The sequence below is a fragment of the Papaver somniferum genome, chromosome 5 (genome assembly GCF_003573695.1).
Source record: "Papaver somniferum cultivar HN1 chromosome 5, ASM357369v1, whole genome shotgun sequence".
Taxonomy (NCBI): Eukaryota; Viridiplantae; Streptophyta; class Magnoliopsida; order Ranunculales; family Papaveraceae; genus Papaver; species Papaver somniferum.
Window position 1 is genome coordinate 39,745,726 of NC_039362.1, and position 20,850 is coordinate 39,766,575.

Sequence of the window (20,850 nt, forward strand, 5' to 3'; positions counted from 1 at the left end):
AGGAATGGAAACAAGTCAAGTCAATATCACTAACCTCAAGTGGAAGGATGGTGTCTTCATTGTAGTCGATACGTCTTCACATTCTTCAGGTCTTCAAGGTAATACTTGTATGTCTCAACATTCCTAGACTTTCTAGTCTAACCTAAATAAAATTGAATCTAGTGCATTTCATCAAGGGACTCTAATTAGGTTTTTATAAAAACATATGACAACCAAACTTGAAATAGCAACGCCTTAGTGGGTTCAACCGAGCAATACTCTAACAATCAATCTCCCCCTTTTCAATTTTAGTGACAAAACTCTAACACATATGGAGATAAACGAATTATAAATAACTCATTCTTCATACGCTTGATTCCAAGTTTCAACAACACAATATCATGGGCATATTCACAAAATAAATGCCGATATTGACATTTGAATAACAAAAGCTTTACTCCCCCTAAAGTAAAGCTAGGTATATATTCAATCCGGACATATTTGTTATTCCCTTTTTGTAGTATGGAACACTACACAACATGATGATATGTTTCTCCCCCTTAGTCTATGCTTTACTCTTTCATTAGATATAATATTTTAAGTACATATGTCCTTTCCTAGTGATCATAAAATCACTTGTTTACTCCATATAATTCTCCCATTTTTTGTCACAAAAATGACAAATAAACAAATAAAGAAAAGAGCAAACAGAAAGGATCTTACAAATTCATAAGAACTTGTACAACATATAAGAGTTAACCACGCCGGTTTCGCACACCATTTTAGATAACCAATATTAAAACCGAAACTACCTAAGTAATCTTGTTTTAGTATGTCGTCAAGGAAACAATTGCCTAAAGCAATTTTCCCTTAGTCTAATTAATTGACTAAGAAAACTTAGTTTCAACACCGAACCGATTATGTATGTATAGTCGCTTTATTCGATAAGACCCAAATGAGATCATAATTAAATCAATTTCTCTTACCAGGTTCCAATTATTCATAAAATAATTGTACCTTGTTTTAGACAAGACAAGAACTAGGTTATTTAACTAGTTCTTGTCAAGGAATTGACTAGACTTGAATAATCGAATCCTACATTTGATAAGCTTGAACTAAGATCAGAATTAACTTAGTTTCTCTTATCAGGAATCAAAAGGACTAAAACAAATGATCCTTTTGTTCGTTAAGCAAAAACAAAAATCAGAATTGACAAAGTTTTTCTTAACCGAGAAAAATTGAAACATAACAATCCGCACAAAATAATGGAAATATAACAATTGCACCGTATTTCCTTAAGCAAAAGCAAAGAATATGCAATTAAATCAGCTTTTCTTAACATAAAGACGATTAACTAACACACAAATCGTATCTTACGCTTCGACATGACAAACTAAAATCAAAATTAGCCTTGATTTTCATATCATGAAAGATTATATGCATAATTCCTCCCTTGATTTTCACAACCGCTCTCCTCACAAAGATTTATCATTAAGCACCACTTCAATAAGAACTCCCCCCCACCCGCCCACCCCCACCCCACCCGCAAAAACAAAGGAATAACAAGCAAAACTAGGGCTGTTTATGGTCGGTTTTGGTTCGGTTTCTAGCCAAACCAAAACCGAAACCAATACTATTGGTTTCTACAAATTTAAACCAAACCAAACCAATCCATTAACCATTGGTTCGGTTTCCAAATGGTTCCAGTTGGTTTCGGTTTGTCCCAGTGGTTTTTGGTTAACCAATAATTATGTCAAACCGAAAAAAAAATACACAAATTTACAGATAAAAAAATCGTAGTTGCCGATAGTATTGGTTTACACAAATTTACAGACAAAAAAAAAATATATCAAGAATAGTTAAAGCTTACTCCAATTCTAGAGATCAAAAGAAGATATATAATATATCTTAATTTAGTTATTGACAAATAAAAAAGAAGGAAGACTGGAAGAAAAAAGTCGAGTAGCGGCAGCTGTAGTTGGGGGTGGAGAAGGGAGGCGACTGAGAGAAGGAGAAAGAGAAAGAGGGAGAGTATCATAATGAAATATTAAATTTAGGGTTTCTATTTATCCTCTAAATCAATGGGTAGAATCTAATACTTGTAAATCGACGGTAGAAACTAAGTTTAAAAATTAATCAGTTTTCCAATGGTTTTTGGTTCGGTTTTAGAGGTCAAACCAAACCAAAACCAACACTATCGGTTTCCCACTTTCTACACCGTAACCAATCCATTAGTAAATGGTTCGGTTTGGTTTCTTCCTAATTGGTCTGGTTTGGTCCGGTTCCAGCGGAAAACCGAAACCATGTTCAGCCCTAAGCAAAACAACATTTAGCAGAGAAATGTTGAAATCAGTTTTTAGCTAATACATGCCAATAATAAAAACCTAAACCAGAAATCATATGTTATGCTAAATACACAACTATGTAAACATAAATCGATAATAGCATCATTGTAACTTTCACACATGAGTTTTAATCAGTATCTCTTTATGATCCTTTGATAAAGCCTATCTAAAAAGGTTAGAAGTAATCTTGCTATATCAAAAAGTCACACAAATCATTAGATATCACCATAATATGAGATCAGAAATTAGGATTAGTGAAAACCGAAATAACATCTCATAAACTGAAAGCAAAGCATAAAAGATATTCATTCACATAATCATGCAATCGAGACTATCTAAACGGATGACACAAAAAATTTAAAATAAAAACTTAATCATTCATATTATTGATAGTTTGAATAGACTTTACACAAACATTGAAATAAATCAACAATTGATTAGTCTATTCTTTAGTTTTCAAACTCTTGAAGCATGTCTCGAGAGACTTGTCAGCAACTATCTCTTGTTTTTCAAGTTTCTCAACTTGTTGTTTCAATTCTGCAAGATCGGTCATTGTCTCTTCAATTTTGTCTTTTAACCAATCTTGATTTTGAACTGTTATTATGAGATTGGTTCTTAGTTCTTTAAAACCATTGATGAAATTCACCATACTATCAGTATCTATCCACTTGGTTTCTTTCGGATCTTAAAAATTGAAAGCAAGTAGAGAGGACTCCTCTTGAGATCCAGTAGAACTGTCAGACTCATAATCAGACATGGCTTTTGAGACAACCTTCTTCTTCCTTTATGTATTGATTCCTTGACAATCCTTAACTCTTCGAGCGCCTCTTTATTTGCCTTAGTAACACTGCGAGTTATTGGGGGCATGCTCAAAGATTTAAATAATAATTTATCATGATTTCTCAATACATATAAGACAGAATTTCCTTGAGTTACTAAGGATTTATATGGGTTTCTCCTTTTTGGAGATTCTCTATGTGCTCTCATGGTGTGTTTTTTTGTGATCTCAATGGAGATTTTGGGTGGAAGTTCAAGTGTGGTTATCAAGATTCAAGACTTTGGGCATATTACTCTCGTATTTTTATGAGAAGATCTCTTTTTCAAGAAGAAAAAGCCTTATCAAAATGGTTGGATTATAATCCCAAAACCATTCTTTCAATCTTCGGATTGCTTGGTACTCTTGTTGATAGTTCGGTACTTCTCTTCATGAATTACACTTTGTAATACCTTTTAATTGTATTTCGATCTTTGATCTTGATGTTCTTGAAATCCATGTAATCTCCATTTTACCATGAATAAAATGATATTTATCAACAAAAAGAAAGAAAAAAAACAGCAAAACTCAAATCATCAAAGATGATTACTCGCATAAAAAAATTGAAACCCTAAAAAAAACAAGCAAGAAAACTGGAAGCAATTTTTTATCGCTCTGATTGAGGATCGCATTGAAGTACCTACCTTGTTAGATATGTTTATATGGTCCACGAAAGCTCCTCAAACTCTTAAAGAACATTGTACACTGCCCAAAAAATAGCCTAGCAGCCCGGTGCCACTGTAGTACAATAGTAAAGTCATTATGTGATGATACTAGTGACCTGATTTTGAAACTCGCCAGCACCAATTCTTTACCGATCAAAAAGAAAAAAAGTAGCTTAGCAACTTGTAATCTTTACAAACTTGACGAGAGGAACTATTCACTCGAATCACTCCCATGGACGGAGATAATCATGCCGAACCACATGTATGCTTGTGTCTTTTTTCCATTTTTTCTTTACTTATCTTAGTCCTTTATTTATCGTTTTGAATGTGTATATGCTTGTGTCTTTTTTCCATGTTTTTCTTTACTTATCTTAGTCCTTTATTTATCGTTTTGAATGTTAGATGAAGGATGTTAGCTTTTCTACAACTACGCGGTAATAACCCTTCTCTGGCTTTAACGTATCTCTTCTATTCAATCTAATTCTTTACGTTTGCATAATTATTTACACCGTTCTACAGATTTACCCTTTTGGGCAATCACAAGTTTATGTACACTGTTACACATTTATACACAATTCAAAGTTTTTTTCTTTTTATATTATTACAATCGACGACTATTCACAATGTAACTACAGGACCATAAAGATCATCCCTGCATTATAGAATTAGAATACAGGTACTGTATGGACAACCTATTCTTGTAGTGTATCTAATTGAGTGTACTGTATGAAGTGTCTTCTTTAGGGCTGTTCATGGTCGGTTTTGGTTCGGTTTCTAGCCAAACCAAAACCTAAACCAATATTATTGGTTTCTAAAAATCTAAACCAAACCAATCCATTAATCATTGGTTCGGTTTCCAAATGGTTCCAGTTGGTTTCGGTTTGTCCCAGTGGTTTTTGGTTAACCAATAATTATGTCAAACCAAAAAAAAAATACATAAATTTACAGATAAAAAAATCGTAGTTGCCGATAGTATTGGTTTACACAAATATATAGACAAAAAAAAATCAAGAATAGTTAAAGCTTACTCTAATTCTAGAGATCAAAAGAAGATATATAATATATCTTAATTTAATTATTGACAAATAAAAAAGAAGGAAGACGGGAAGAAAAAAGTCGAGTAGCAGCAGCTGTTGTTGGGGGTGGAGAAGGGAGGCGGCTGAGAGAAGGAGAAAGAGAAAGAGGGAGAGTATCATAATGAAATATTAGATTTAGGGTTTCTATTTATCCTCTAAATCAATGGGTAAAATCTAATACTTTTAAATCGACGGTAGAAACTAAGTTTAAAAATTAATCGGTTCCCCAATGATTTTTGGGATCGGTTTTCAGGTCAAACCAAAACCAAACCAGTAATGTCGGTTTTTCAACTTTTTTTACCAAACCAATCCAAATCTAAATGATTTGGTTCGGTTTCTTGCTTATTGGTCTGGTTCGGTCGGTTTCCAACGGTTAACCGACACCATGTTCAGCCCTAGTCTTCTTAGCAAAAAAAAAATCTAATTGAGTGTAGTATTTTACATTTTGTGCAGCTTCTGCGGAGTATGAACATGGAGTCCTAAGAATGGGATCTGATTAGCCTGAAATTTTGAAACGTGCGAGCTTTAAAGAGATTCCCGTTGTTTCCGGTGGGGACTTCGGACACAGAGTTGAGTTCCTTTTCACTCTAAGAACGGTTACTCCAATTTGGTGACAAATTGAGTCCACAAGCTTGGGGTCAACAGCATTACCAGACACATCAGTGACAAAGAATGTATCCTTAGCTTTACCTCCCTTTGTTGAGATTTCTGCTCTCTTGATGCACAAACTGTTCTCTCTAAAAATCCTTGTAATGTCTGAGAGAAGTCCAACCCGATCTTCCGTGCATAACTCAAGTTCCAATCCTTCAGAGACTCTTCTTTCAATAGCTGCTTCAAGACATTGAGACACACGTTGCCGTTCTGCTTCGGAGCTTATAGGCAGGCCATCAATGTGCCGGATATAGTATTCCTAAATTTAGAAAGCAAAACGAAGAACGGTTCATTTACAAACTTTTCAAATTAGAAATAACTCATAGTTGATACCCATTAAGTTATAAAAATTTCTCTGACTAGAAACTACCTGATAAGCTTCCATCCGGCTTGTTTTGACAGTTCCATGAAACACAACATACTGCATATCTGTTAGTGTACACAAAGTATCAAACAAGAGTTTCGGACGATCTTTGGACCTCATAGTAACGACAGTGTAATCTTTCGCGACGCAATCCAGTAAAGTAACTTCAGGGCTCAGTTTATTATCCTGATCATCGGCCCTCCTCATCCTGACCATATTGCCCTTGTCATAATCCCTGTCATCGAACATCATCTGGTGCAACCTTCTTTCTCTATGAGTAACACCCGGTGCTGCTACCATCATTTTTGCTGTCCTTATGTCATTATTGCCTTTGAGAACATAGCACAGGAGTTCCTTAATTGTAGAAAGCTGTTTCGCATCTTCAATTGCACAACCGGTGTATTGGTCTGTAACATGAACCACAGCTGCCGCTCTAGCGTTGTGCGTCCATATCTCCGCATTTACTACATTGCAGCGAAGGTCTGCAAGCACACTACATATTTCGGACAGTAAACCTGGTCTATCAGTCCCCGTAAGCTCAATTGATGTGTGGTCTTCAGACGGCATTACCCCGACTGTATCTCTCAAAGACGGCAAGAAGCAATCATTCGCTTCTAACGTCTGCGAATTAGACAAAAACATGTGAAGAAAAAATTGAATTCCACTAGACCAAATTAGACCAAGAGTAAAGAAGCGGTATTACCATTTTTATGTAATTGATCACTCCTTCATCTTTGAGTTTATTCCCATCTTGGTCGGTAACATTAAAGACTGAAAACATTGAGAATTCTGATGAGAAATATGAACAAAAAAGATCAATTGATGTCAAATTTATAGAGAATTAGGCAATCATACCATCCATGAACCATCCTCCATCAGAGGATATGTATGCTTTAGTTATGAGTAAGTTAAGATCTGTTAGAACTTGAACCACTTCTAGTAGTATCCCATGTTTCTTCATACTATCAACCTACATAAATAAATACATAACAACTGTTTCAGTCATCACCAACTAATTAAAAACAATATGAAACGCTATACAATTTTCATTTAAGACCATTCACCTGAATTAGAGTGGCTTCTTCACAAGCATCATTGTCAATAACAACTCTGCAAGAAGTAAAATAGTATCAAGAGTTTATCAGGTATCGGGTTTCCCCCTTGAGGAGACAGAACCCCTTTATAAGAAAAAAGAACTTGAAATAACCAAAAATTTAAACTGAGAAGTGAAACTAAGAAAAACCCAGGATTGAAAACATGAATTAAACAAATGAGATTGGAAATTTTAATTACCTTGGTGGATTCATTCTCCTGATAAACTTTGCATACTCATCTTCCATATTTCTTTGAAGATAGGAGATTACTGATCAAGAGTAAAAACTAAGTGGAGATAAAAATAACCCAGACTTATATTTAAATCATGTAAACTGGCTCTAGTTCTTCTAGTTAGTTCCTACTGTTTTGGAGAATATATGAGAGCAGAGAATCACTCAACTCATTTATCACTAGTTATTAGTAAAAGAAGAAGAACTGATTTAAGTGAGATAGCGGAGAAGGAATGTGACGAATTGATGATATCATTGATACGACCCCGTGTGACCTCCTGGTAGGAATGAAAGTCACAGAACTCGTCCCATGCCGTGTTTTACGGCGACAACTAGAAGTATTCAACTTTAAAACAGGGACGACGGGTATAAGGCCAAGTCTTATACCGTTACGGGATTAAGCTATGGATAAGGTGCAATAATGTGTATAAGGTGTTGGAAAGATTAAGTAGTGAACATCAAGATTGATGTCAAACTTCACATAATTGTATTGTATACATGATGTGGGGAACATCTTATCCATAAATCCTGGGAAGTTTTGACAATTACTAGATTGATATACAACCTCCAAACGTGGACCTCGTACAGATGATACAAGTGTACAATTATACACTTTTCACTGTATAGACAAAGAAGAATTCAAATTTTCAAAAATAAATCATACTGTATATTTTCTTTGGACAGAGTTCAGTGATGCTTACCGATTTTGATTACGTATAAAGCCTAAATTTTGCAAATAAGAACAAGAATAAAGTGTATTGATTCTGTTGTTTTTCATCCACTTTTTACTCTTCACTTCTTCAAGAGGCAAAAATAAATAAAAATCTCCCAGATTCAGCTGTCTGTCACGATACAAGTATCATTCGTATTTCCCAACCTAATCAGTTCATTCGCAAAGTCAAGACACGTTTAGCTCAGGTTATGTCATCCACTTGTACTGGACTCGGCCGTCCATTTGCATTCGACTCGATCATGTATGCCACGCAAGAAAAAAAATACCTCATTCGCGTGGGAATATATAATATGCCATGGTCTCGCTGTGATGGGACCTCAGAAGCCTAAATACTAAATGCAAATTCTAGTTCTGGAAGAAGAATGAACTTTATTATTCTATTCTAAAAAGAATTCGCAGAACAGGCAGGAAGGTTCAAAGTTCATCGTAAGGGATTAAGAATTGCTATAAAGCTGTGCAGCCGCCCTTGGATAAAGTAAGTGCCACTCACACCCACTATGATTCAATATGGAGGATTTTTTTTAAGTATTGGTTGCTGGTGGGGGGACCTAAAATTTGATTGGTATAACTTAGTCAAGATTATAATGCTATAATAATCTACTGACGAGGGGTTTTGAGTGGGGAGTTGCTGAGAGATTAAGACACAATCTAGGGCATAAGATTTGGGAGTTGACATTAGCTTCCGCTATTGGCTCCAGACTTTGATCTTTGTTTTCTTAATTCACAATATGAATCAAAGTTTTGATAGAATCTAGTACGGTTGGACCCTTGACAGGGACAAGTTTTTAAGTTCCAATAATTTGTTTTGGAACTCGGAAGAAATTCGTTTCCTAATTGTGGGGTCGGTTGGAAGGAAACTAGTCGGAGAGGATGCATTGCGATATGATGATAGGCCAGTTCAATTGAGTGAGACTTGTTAATTTTGTGCTCTTTCCAGATATTTGTTTCATCTTTGGGGTTGTGGATTGGATTGGCCTTATCCTTCAGCCTTGGCAACACCTGTACAAGTAATAATAGATTGAGACACCAAAATTCAACACAAAATTGGTCAAAAAGACCAAAACAGAGAATTCATGGGTGAAATAGATTCTTAGTTTTAGATACTGTTTATATAACCAAAAATTAGAAAAATATTGTTCATTTAGCCAAAATGGATATTTGACCAGGAAAATAAAAACAAAAAAATATCAATCACCTAAAATACCCCTTTGACCCTTTAAACTAAGTTTTTTATAGCAAACAAATTTGTCCCACGTACAAATTTAATCTAACATCAATATCCCAAAATTTTTGAGTATTTGAACGGCATCAACAATACCAAATCTGAAAGAAAAAAAAAATATGTCGAGGCTAAGTCACTGCATCCAGCCATGATTGTTGTTCCATCATTCCACATTCCACAGCTGCAACTTCAACTTTCACTGCATCCAACTGCTCCACCATGAACACACATGACTTATTTACTCATAATTTCAGATGCACTTGGACTCATAACAGCTGCATCTTCCCCAGCACCTCAAACACATTTCATTTCCTCCATTCCTTGTTTACTCAGCATCCATCACTCACAGTACATAGCACCAGCTGCGTATTCATATCTGTCACCACTGCAATTTCTGCACCAGCCAGTTTATTTCACTTTATAGTTACACCAGCATAGCAGACCACCAACACTGCAGCCATTGCGAGTACCATCTACCTCATTTCGAGCACATCCACCGGTACTACTACCATCTGCATGTTATATGAATGAGTAAACTATATGAAACTGGTTTCATCTTGAGTATTTTGACGAAAATACAATTATATATCAGTCTATAACTAGATGAAACCAGTTTCATCCTAGTATAACATGGATGAAAATAATTTCAGGTCAATCCAAAACAGGATTATATTGGTTTCATCCTAGTATAACATGGATAAAAACAATTTCAGGTCAATCCAGAACTACAACTAGATGAAATTGGTTTCATCTTGAGTATTTTCACGAAATAAAGTTATACCAATGCGTGATCTATATGAAACTGATTTCATCTTGAGTATTTTGACGAAAACGTAATTATATCACAGACTATAACTAGATGAAACCAGTTTCATCCTAGTATAACATGGATGAAAATAATTTTAGGTCAATCCAAAACAGGATGATACTGGTTTCATCCTAGTATAACATGGATGAAAATAATTTCAGGTCAATCCAAAACAGGATGATACTGGTTTCATCCTAGTATAAAATGGATAAAAGCAATTTCAGGTCAATCCAGATTTTACACAAGCTTAACCCAGATGAAACTAATTACATACAAACAAAATTCAATGAATTTTAAAATGGATTTTACAAAAGTTAAACCAATAGGATCAAGAAACTTACCAGTGAAATTGATGGAAGAAAATTTTTAATGCTCAGCACCACCATTGCATTCAATCGGAAGCAGCTTCAAACCCCCGTTTCCTCTGTTGAGTCAAACCCTGAATTTCAAGTTCGTAACCTCACTGCAAGCCATCACAGATCCAACCTCAAAACCATTACAATTTCGTTTCAGATTCAACATCAGCATTTGCTGCTCCTCCTTCTATCCCATCTGCTTCTCAATCTTCCATTGATGTAACTAAGTTCAGTCCCATATCAATTTCTGCAACTTCATCTTCTTGAACTCAATCGACCATTAAACCCATCAACTACACAGTCTCGAATCAATTTAATTGTGGAAGCTCTCAAATCACGGATTCACAGATCGAACCCATCTTAATTTCATTCTCTCTATCTTCGGAAACCCTTATCAGTTCACAAATTTCTTCATCTGATTTACCCGAAGAAGCAAACCCTAACTTCATTCATTCATTGCAACTCTCAATTTCATAATCCAAATTCGAGTCAACCCATTACTGATTCTCGATCTTAGCCATCATACCCATCACGTCGACCACCATCTTCTCTACCCATCAAATATCTCAATTCTCGATCTCACAGAAGTAACAGCAACCATGACTGAAACGGTGGTGGTGGAGAAACAGAAGATCGAGAGAATAAGAAGAAAGAATGGAAATGGTGGAGATCTGGAGAGGGGTAATTGAGTCAGTTTCAATTAAAAAGATTTCTCTGTCCATTTGACCCAGGCTGAATCCTAACTGTCCATTTAGCCCAGGAAACACACAATTTTGGCTATATAGCCCATTTTTTGAAAATTCAACGGTGATCATCATAAGAGCGAGTCTCTTGTGGGGGAAAAACTTCCATCTTCCGAGCCAATTTCCAAAGGGTAAAGTTTACTAACGTCAAGCGTTAACAAACTTTCACATTCCATTTTTGGCGCACAAGATCAGCCGTTAACAAAAGGACAATTAAATTCGAGTAATTTATTCTTATAACCCTAGAAATTATGGATTTTACTCTCTTGGCCCCAGGGTTATTTAATAAAATTTGCAAATTATGCCAGTGGCCCTGGAATATTATAGGAAATAGGATTAACAAGATAACCAGTGTGCATATCGTATTGCATGCACATAAAATCAATGTGCATATTGCCTGCACACTATAAAATATGAAGAAAGTTTTAAAAACTATTTACAAAAGTTAGTGTGCATATTTCCTGCACACTATAAAATATGAAGAAAATTAAAAAAATTATGTACAAAAATCAGTGTGCATATTTCCTGCACATAAAACCAGTGTGCATATTATCCGCACACTATAAAATATGAAGAAAATTTAAAAAATTATTTAAAGAATATAAAATTTATATGAAATGAAAATTTGATAGTTGTATCTACGCTCGTTATGTAGATCTTTCAAAAAGCTTTCCAAATATATAAAATTTATCGAATTCTTACTTATGATTCGTGAGACATGTTACGTTTAAGTTGATATGACGATTATACCCTTAAAGGATATAGTTTATTTGATAACACCGTCAAACATCTTTATCCAAATGATCCTCCTTCTTTTTTAAGGGTCATTTCAACAAAATGAGTTAATTTTAAAAAAAATGAATTTTAAATCAAAGACCATTTGAGTAAGAAAGAGCCAGGGGAGAGTCAAACACTTAATTCCCACATTAAATTCGCAAACTGATTTGGGCCTACTAATTTACATCAGTGATAGACTGACCGAAAATTGCACTTCGTTTTGTCCCGAAGCTCCAATAGAGTTGGCGGGACCGCCACTGCTGGAATTTTGCAGGGCCCATTGTTATTAGTGCCAGGTACATATTGAAGTGTAACACTTCGGTACATGTATCATTTTTGACTAATTTATACCCATTCAATAGAGGTGAGTCAGGTTTAGAGCTGGCAAACGGGGGGACGGGTCTGGCTTGTGACCAACCCGCGGGTTACAGGTTAATACAAGTCTGAGCTCGCGGGTTGAAATTCTTCACGGGTAGTCATTTATCCCACCCGCGCCCGTCCCGGGTAAAACTCGCGGGTTCACGGGTGCTCACGGGTTAACTGGTTTTTGTTGAGTCAACTCGCCAAAAACCGATTTCTGGGCTATTTCCGGCCACATTCAGGCCATCTCAATTTCACAAGCAAATTCTAAACTGCTCATTCAATTCCAAGCCGTACCATTACTATTATTTCAATTTCACAAGCAAAACTGTTGAATACGAATACCTGGAACAAGTAAATCATGGATCTGAACTAAAAACTGAACAACATGACCAAATCAAACAGAACTTGTATATATAATCATCACCAATTACAATCATACAATAAACTAAAATATGTGAAATTCAAACAAATCCACCCAAATTACATCTCAAAACCTTAATCAAACCAACTAGATCTACTAAGAACAAGTCAAATTACAAGTCAAACTGAAGATTGAACTCAAATCGAATGAAAAAAAAAATATCTTACATATTATTAATCGAACAGACGGCCAAACAAATTCAATCAATTTTCTCCTCCGATCTTCACGAACCCAGAAAATCAATTCGCTCTTGTTTTTCTCTTCAAGACTTCAAACAATTTGTTATTCAAGCTAATCAAAAAGTTTATATAAAGAAGAAAACAAATAGGAAAATCTGATTACCTGCCTTTGATCTTTAGATCTAATAATTTTTCGATTTGTTGTTCTGTGAATCCGTGAAGTTATGTCCGTCAGGAGACTCAGCAGGCCAGGGAAGAAGAAAAAAAGAGGAAGAAAGAAGATGAAGGCGGCCTAGGGTTTTTTCGTTTTTATATGAGGAAGAAAGAACATGACACGTAACAGCTAATTGTGTCATTGTGTGACACGCAGCCTAAGTGGATGTGGGTGGGGACTGAGCCGGGTTACTCGCGGATTGCACGGGACGGGACGGGTTAACCCGTTTATTCACAAGCCACTAATTATACAACCCGTGCCCGTCTTGTTTAGTTACGATCCGGGACGGGCACGGATTTGCACGGGACGGGACGGACCAACCCGCGGGTTTTGGCTCGGATTGCCAGCTCTAGTCAGGTTCCTATGTGATTTCCTAGTAGTGAGTAAATATCTTATATACCCTTTCACTGATAAAATTTAAACCTATTCTCTATTTTCATTATCAATTCAAAACAAACTCTTCCTCCTTATTTTTTTAATCTATTGACCGATTGAAGCTCCAGAAATAAGAAATCCCTCGTCAAATTTTCAAAACTAATTCATCATCTCATCTATGGCAGTCAATGGGTACCCACTACCCATTACTCGGAATCAAACCCGGTATATTCGAGTCTGGTCTGAGTCCAGAAGTTGGACTCATTAACAACTTAGGACCCGACGGGTAATACCAATCGGGTACCTGGTTATTCATCATTTTCATCTTTCTAGCAAAAATATAATTATTTTGTTAGTTTTGGCTTTGATTTTTTTTTTCATTTTTTTCTTCTATTTAATCTTTATTTAGTACGTTAATAAAGAAATAATAATAATTTTTTACAAAATATTTTATATTCAAGTTAAAAAGAGACAAAATTTAGTTTTTAACATTTTCTTTATAGTTTTTTTAATACCCAATGGGTACCCGAGACTTTAAAGGGATTCAATTCTGGGTCCACAAATTTAGGAAGCGAACCCGGAGCCATAAGGAACCGGACCGACATATATAAATAGGGTCCAAGTCTGGATCTAGTGATACACGGGGAGGACACGAACCTATTGACATCCCTAATCTCATCTTTAATCACTAAAGTAAATCAAAGTCAATTTTTCTAAATACCGATGAAACCTACCAAAGCTCAAGCGAAATAAACACGTCGTAAATCTAATAGTAGAAGTGATCTAAAATTTGGGAAGAAATAAAAATTGAAAAATATTGTTCGTGAAGATAATTAAGAAAACGAAGAAGATGATGTCCCTGGTGTGGATTCGGCTATTGATTCTGACAATCAACTCTCCGCCAACTTTTAATGTGCCTAATAAGGAAAGACGTTGCCAACTTTTTGGGTTTTTATTTCTTCAATTAAATGAATTGGTTGTTTTGGGGTAAAAACTAATTCTGTTGGTTTTGGTAAATTTGGGTGTGTTGATAAGAAACGAATTCAAACCCTAAACAAATGCACTGCACGGGAGTACTTTAGATTCGAGAGATCAATCTGTACAATTCTGGCCTAAACCAAGAAATGGTCGTTCCAGTCTTGCTTCGGTCAAAAAATAAAGGAGAAGGGTTGATCTTAGGGAGGAAAGCGAAGAAGGTGTTGAGATCAGAATGGTTAACGCTGAAGGTGTGGTTGTTTTATGACTTGCATCAGAATATGGAACTGGCTTGCGGAATGTAAACTATCAGTTCTTAGTGTTTTTCTGGATACTGTGTTGATAACCAAAACTCTGTCGTTGGTTGAAATAGGTTTAAACCTATTTATACAAGTCATAATTGAACACACCCTGATCTCATAGGAAGCGGAAATAGTGGAGTGATGGAGAAGTGGGGTTGTTGAAAACCACGTCCCTACTATGAGGGAGACAGGTCGGTTTGCATCCACTACTTCTTTGTTGCCACTAACTGCCGCTTTCCTGACACTTTCTCATAATGGGAGTGTTGCATGCCGCACGCTGTAAATCGCCAGACCAATACCCTAATGAATATCCCCCAATTGGTGACTTGTTTGATGTCTCGAGTATTTTCGTGAAAAATATGCAGCATGCTGCTGAATGGGTCTCATTTGTAAGACCTAGTTATTCTGACTAACCACGCGCAAGCTAGGTGGCGGGTGGTCATGTGTGGCGAGCCAAGTCATGAGATTTGCCGCAAAGAATAGCATGTGGCGCTATTATGTTAAATAACTAAGTTATTTGTGAAATTGATACTCATAAAATACGTATGTACTCGATGCATGTAAAGCATGGCTTTTAAGCAAGCAACTCAAAATAATCGATGCATGTGAAGCATCGTTGTATATAGTCTGTCTTGGTTGGTCGCAGAACCTAGCGTCTTAAAAGGAGCGTGACCGGCCACTTTCAGGGAACTGCTGGGAACTATTTATGCATGCCAAAGGTAGGCCGATCAATCCCTATAAGAGAGTGATGGTTGGTATCCATTTTGACATCCTATTGGTCGGTCCAAGTTAAATCTAGACCGGTTAAATTAGCTAGCCAAATTTGATGGCTGAGATGATTTTTGGCAATTATTGATTGACGCTAATTTGTTTAAGATTTTTGTAAGAAGTGCGGCCAGCCATCTTCGGGAAACCGTTTACGAGCCACATAGGTAGGTCGCGGCGCGTCCAATTGTTCCTTATGGAGAGGAGTGGCCAATGGTCACTGCGACATTTTGTTGAACGCTTAGAATATGAGTTTGGCCATCCGATTCATCTGGTGAAGTTGGGCGGTCGAGATGAGGCAGTTAATGGTTGTCGTTGATTTATTTAGGTTTTAAAAAAGCCGTGTGGCCAACCTATTTAGGGCTAATAGTTTTTGGTGTTAACCGCGTGCTGGGAGTTGTTCGACCGACCAACACAATAGACGGGCCGCGGGTGAACATATCCGCACCTCGCCCGTTGATTGAGATTGAATCTAGGCCGATCAATTCAGCTGGCGAAGTTGGGCGGCCAAGATCGTTTTGCGGCAGTAATGTAATGCCGCTTAATAAAAATTAGGGCTTTGTAACTCGTTTGGCTAACTGTTTTAGTAAACGTTTAGTGGCTCTGCTTGCGAGTTGGAGAGATGCTGATCGGCCTAGGAGTTTGTAGGCCCGCAGCTGTACACGATGGCGCTTGTCCGACCGTATTAGGAGGCGACTAGGTTTGATAAATCGACTGGCCAAAACGTGCGGCCGTGATCGTTTTAAGACTGACATGGGCAGCCTATATTAAATTCCTTAAGGAATTAGGTGTGTCGACCAGCCAAATTCCAACTTTATTTAAAAGTTCGTGTGCCACATTTAGAGTGATCTGATTGGTCGATGAGAAAGAGGGTCGGCAAGCGGAAACATGGAGTGTGGCCGATCCGCCACGGGCTGCGCCTGCTGGAGCAAATCGGTCGGCCAAGTGGCGTGGCCACGCCTCCCTTTGCTGCTGCTTTTACTTGCCGCAGTTCCTATTTATTTCTTGTTTTATGATTTTGGTAGGATCTTGCTCCTACTACTTCCATGTTGGATCAATTTCCTAGTGTATTTAGGATTAGTTTCGACCAATAGGGTTCGTAATATCACGCAGGGCGCAAAAAAACTAATTTTTGCAAATTGATAAAATTAGGTTAAAGAGCTGAATTTTGCGGTTTGATCCAAAAAAAAACTAATTTTTGCCGCAAAATCAATCAATTTTTGGTGAGTTTTGCATACTAATGGTATTTTTCAATGATGTTGTAGTAAGATGATTCGTTCACTCAGATTTGTTGAGAATTTGTTTTAAGACTTAATAAAGAAAATAAGAAAAAAATATATATACACAATTTGTCACAAGATGAAGAGAGACCGGGACTCGGGATTCCACTGCTTTTCATATTGTTGTGGTTCAGTCATTAACTATAGACAATATAGCTCAAACAAAAAAGTTGTGACTCTAGTTCTTTGCCAAAAATAGATTTCGTAAAATATTATCTGTAAGTTAAAAGCATGACGCATCTAAAGTAATTAAAACTAATCATGCGGCATCTAACAAAATAACAAGTAATTAATAGAAATCATAAAGCAATTAAATCTATGCAAAAAGTCAATAAAAGAATTAATTCATTTACCACAATCATGAAAAGTTGCTTCCTCCGTTGTCCCAGTGATAGGGTTTAGCTCATCATGTTGGAAACATACTTAAAGGATTTTTTTTATTGCTCAAAAAGTGCTTACAATGGTGAAAATGAGGAAAAACAATTAAAACATTTGTAACAATTATTTCTGTTACAAACCTAATTGTTACAGAGAACGATATGAATAAGGTGTCGCTGCCACTGTAGCATATAAGACTGTCTTGCGACTGTCGTATTCACTGTAGCATAAACGACTGCTTGTGTGGGTCAATGTTCTTCGTCTTCTAGGGTTTCTGCAACAGCAGAACCAACTCTGCAACTCGATCAAACTCCTCTCTTTTCTTTCCCTAACTCTCCATAACCTCTCTGTGGTTCCCCAGGACTCTATATATACTCGATAGGACCCCGAATTACTCCTCATAACTCCAATATATCCGGCAGTTAATCAAGAATATATCCATGCAAGATTCGGGAATATTTCTTCCCTGATTTAATTCTTCACGCGTATACATCTGCAAAACTCTCCTTGTTTATCTCTGACACGGCCTAACTGGTGGCTGGATCCTTCTAAGCACACGCAAAGAACAACAAAGCTTGGGAAAATCCGTGAAATACTTCTCTCGGATACGTGTTGCTCTGCTTCACTCCATGACACGATTGAGCCAATTCTGATTCAAACGGACACCCATACCAGCTTTCTATTGTCATATCACGTCTACCCATGAAGTTTCAACGATTGAGTTAACCTCTAACCCCTCCAAATTCCGATCGAAAAATCCACAGTTTGAGAATGAAAATTTCCCGCCAAAACAAATTTAAACGAAGAAGAAAGGGTTGTCCCTTATCCAACAGCTGGGGTGCGAATAGCAAAGAAGGTGCCCCTTACCCAACGATGAGAGTCTGAATAACACGTGTCCTCCAAGGGTGCCCCGGGCAACTTTTCGAGCCGAAATTTCCAAAAATATTTATTTCCAAAAAATACCTACAAACACACAAAACACCATAATAAGGACGAAAATGAGTACTAACAATACGAAACATTGAGGACAAATTAGACACATAAATGCGTCTATCACATACTGATACACAAAATCACTAATTTAATATCAAAGGGCAGCATAACTTTTGCATGCCTCTGATTGAGTACTTCCACACGCATCTTAATCCTGATACTTCGAGAGATTCATGCTACTCGTCTGGGAGCGAGCATTAGTCGTCATGTCATTTCAGTATTAAATACTTAGAAATTTTCAGAATATTTGGGATTGTTGCTACATGCACCATTCTGGATAAATTTCGTGTAAATATACTGAATTGCTCAATACATATGTAAGTAAAGAGGCATGGGCACTCATTACTTTTAAATGGCTCAATCTTCTTTGCAGAATGATGGTACATAAAATACAGGGTTTTACAACTTTAGCCCTGAACTAAAAACCACCATCAACATTAAGCCCCTGCTTAGTACGTAACAGTGGCATTGTTGCGGGATAAGCAGTAGATGGTGATAGACGAGGGTAAAAATCGAAAAGGCAAGACATGTAGAGGTTACCAGGAAAAATTTGATTGACCTTTGACTACAGGTCCGTGCGGCTGGTGATCTTCGTACCCACGCTGCTAGTTCGGCCATGGAGCGTTGGTGTCTCGGGCCTAGCTTCCTTTCTTTGTGCATGGTCCAAAAGGAAACCCTCCTTCTGTTCGAACTCCGGAAACTCCGTTCGGAAAAAAGGGGTATCGACCCTCTTCCGTTTTTGTTGCTCGTCCGGTTTCGTGCTTTCGTCTGCAGTAGCCGACTCCTCTTCGTCACTGTTAGCAGCTCCATCACGAGCGTGCCAATCATCAGTGGCAAGGTAAGTACATCTCGTTCTTTCTTCTTCTTTTTCAAGTATGAACTTTAGTTGTACGTATAACTTTCACAGTTTTAAAATTTCATCAAATCCTGAGTGAACTCCATCGATCCTTTCTGAAGGGTCTTGTCTCCAGAAAAATGAGCATCTAGCCTCTTCAGTGGATTTGAAAATTTGCCAAACTCTATTGCGTTCAATTGCAATAGGCCTTGAATTTAAGTTATTTGGTGTTTGTACTGCTGAGTCACACCTAAAATGTTCTTTAAACTCCTGAGAATTGACTGGAATGAAATTGGGTTCATTCTGACTCTTTATATCATAGGCTCGTTCTTTCCCTTCTAATGACGATATGCTTGGGATGCTTGTATAATCAAAATCTACCAGAGTCATTGGATGGAGTAGACCAGCTGAGAAGCGTTCCGCTTCCGACGTGTTGCTATCAAGTCTTCAAGGACTGTGTATCAGGTGACATCCTTTGAACTATCTTCTGAATCTTGGATCGTAGTATGGAATGGGATGTGATTGAGCAGTCCCCAGTTACACTTCTATATTTTGAGTCAGTTTGGGAACACAATGCAGTCTTGTAAGGAGTTGTAGATGTGTGCTAGATCCGATGGCGTGGACGGATATGTAAAAATGTCTCTGCGGCGTACTTTTGGAGTCTTTGATACACGTGTACAACTTCATGTTGAGGAATTAATGCGGATCATAAAGCTTTGACAGTGATGATACTGATATCAAAGTAACCTGGTGAAGGGACGTGAAGGCATCCCCTGCTGGCAGTCCCCAAGTGTAATTTATCCTGAGCCTATTTTCTCCTAAAAGATGTACTTCTATTGCATTTGCTGGTAAGGTGGTTGATGAATTGATGAGGGCGACAATCTTTTAGATTCGTCATTTTATAATTGATGAGCGGGAGTCGTACTTGATATATTTGTATTGTTATCCAAACTTTTGGCAGCTCATGCACCTCTTCCATAGGAAATTGGAAATCTAGAAGCACCCAATCTGACTTTGTTGGCGATATGGCAAACATGATGCGGTTGGTCTGTGTGTCTTGCTGAGGCGTTGAAGCGGCTTCGGATTCTAGAGAGAACATTGAAGCGGCTTCTGGAGAGAACTCCGGTGAGGGCGTCATTAACCCTTGATTTCGAAAAACGAGTTGTTCCCATTCTTCTGTTTGATAATCCCCGATGCAGACTACATGCTTCTTGAATATTTGTGGTGTGCAGGCGAGGTATGTAGAAGCATGGACGTATTGCCACAAACTAAGAAATCCAAAAGCTAGGTGTGTAGAAGCATGGACGCATTGCCACGGACTAAAAAATCTAAAATCCATGCTTGTTAGGTGAGGAGGCTTCATCTCCAATTGGTGGCGCGTGTCATGTGATTCGATGCGCCATTTCTGAAGAAGTAGTTGCAACCCGGGAGTGTTATCTATGTTGACTTCAAATTCATTGCTTCTTGGTTCCGTGAAGGGGATTCCCAAAATCCAAAAAATTGCAGACAACAAAACTTCTTCTAGGAATCTCGTCAGGCGAAGGTTGAAGCAGGTTGCTCTTCGGATGCGAAATATGCTTGCTCCAGAAAGAATGTGTCGCTGCTTGATGATCTTGTGCTTTCTTTTCCTTTACATATTCCCCTCTTCGGTATTTTTGAAAGATGTGAGACATCTCTTGCATGGTTTGATTTTTTCTGGTTTCGAATTAATGGGTAATGATTTTGTGAGGGTTTAGGTTTACTTGAGACTTTTCCTTGAGATGATTCAAGAGTAAAGAGATTTATAAAAGGGAAATGATACTTGATTAACTGACAAATCGAAGCCCTAATTTTGAATGCAAGCAATGCAATAATTTTGGAGGAATTACAAATATTGCATGAAAAGGAAAATTGCTAAAGGAAATAGTAAAGA

General features: G+C 37.2%; 1 protein-coding gene across 1 annotated transcript; it reads right to left on the bottom strand.

Moving 5' to 3' along the window:
• Positions 1 to 5,283: 5,283 nt before the first annotated feature.
• On the bottom strand, positions 5,284 to 7,571 carry LOC113281428 (ACT domain-containing protein ACR6-like). Its single transcript, XM_026530157.1, has 6 exons — positions 7,188 to 7,571; positions 6,959 to 7,004; positions 6,750 to 6,864; positions 6,598 to 6,665; positions 5,901 to 6,515; positions 5,284 to 5,789 (listed from the first exon to the last, which is right to left on the bottom strand). Exons 1-6 carry the CDS (start codon positions 7,232 to 7,234, stop codon positions 5,376 to 5,378), a joined length of 1,305 nt encoding a protein of 434 aa, XP_026385942.1. The 5' UTR covers positions 7,235 to 7,571; the 3' UTR covers positions 5,284 to 5,375.
• Positions 7,572 to 20,850: the final 13,279 nt, after the last annotated feature.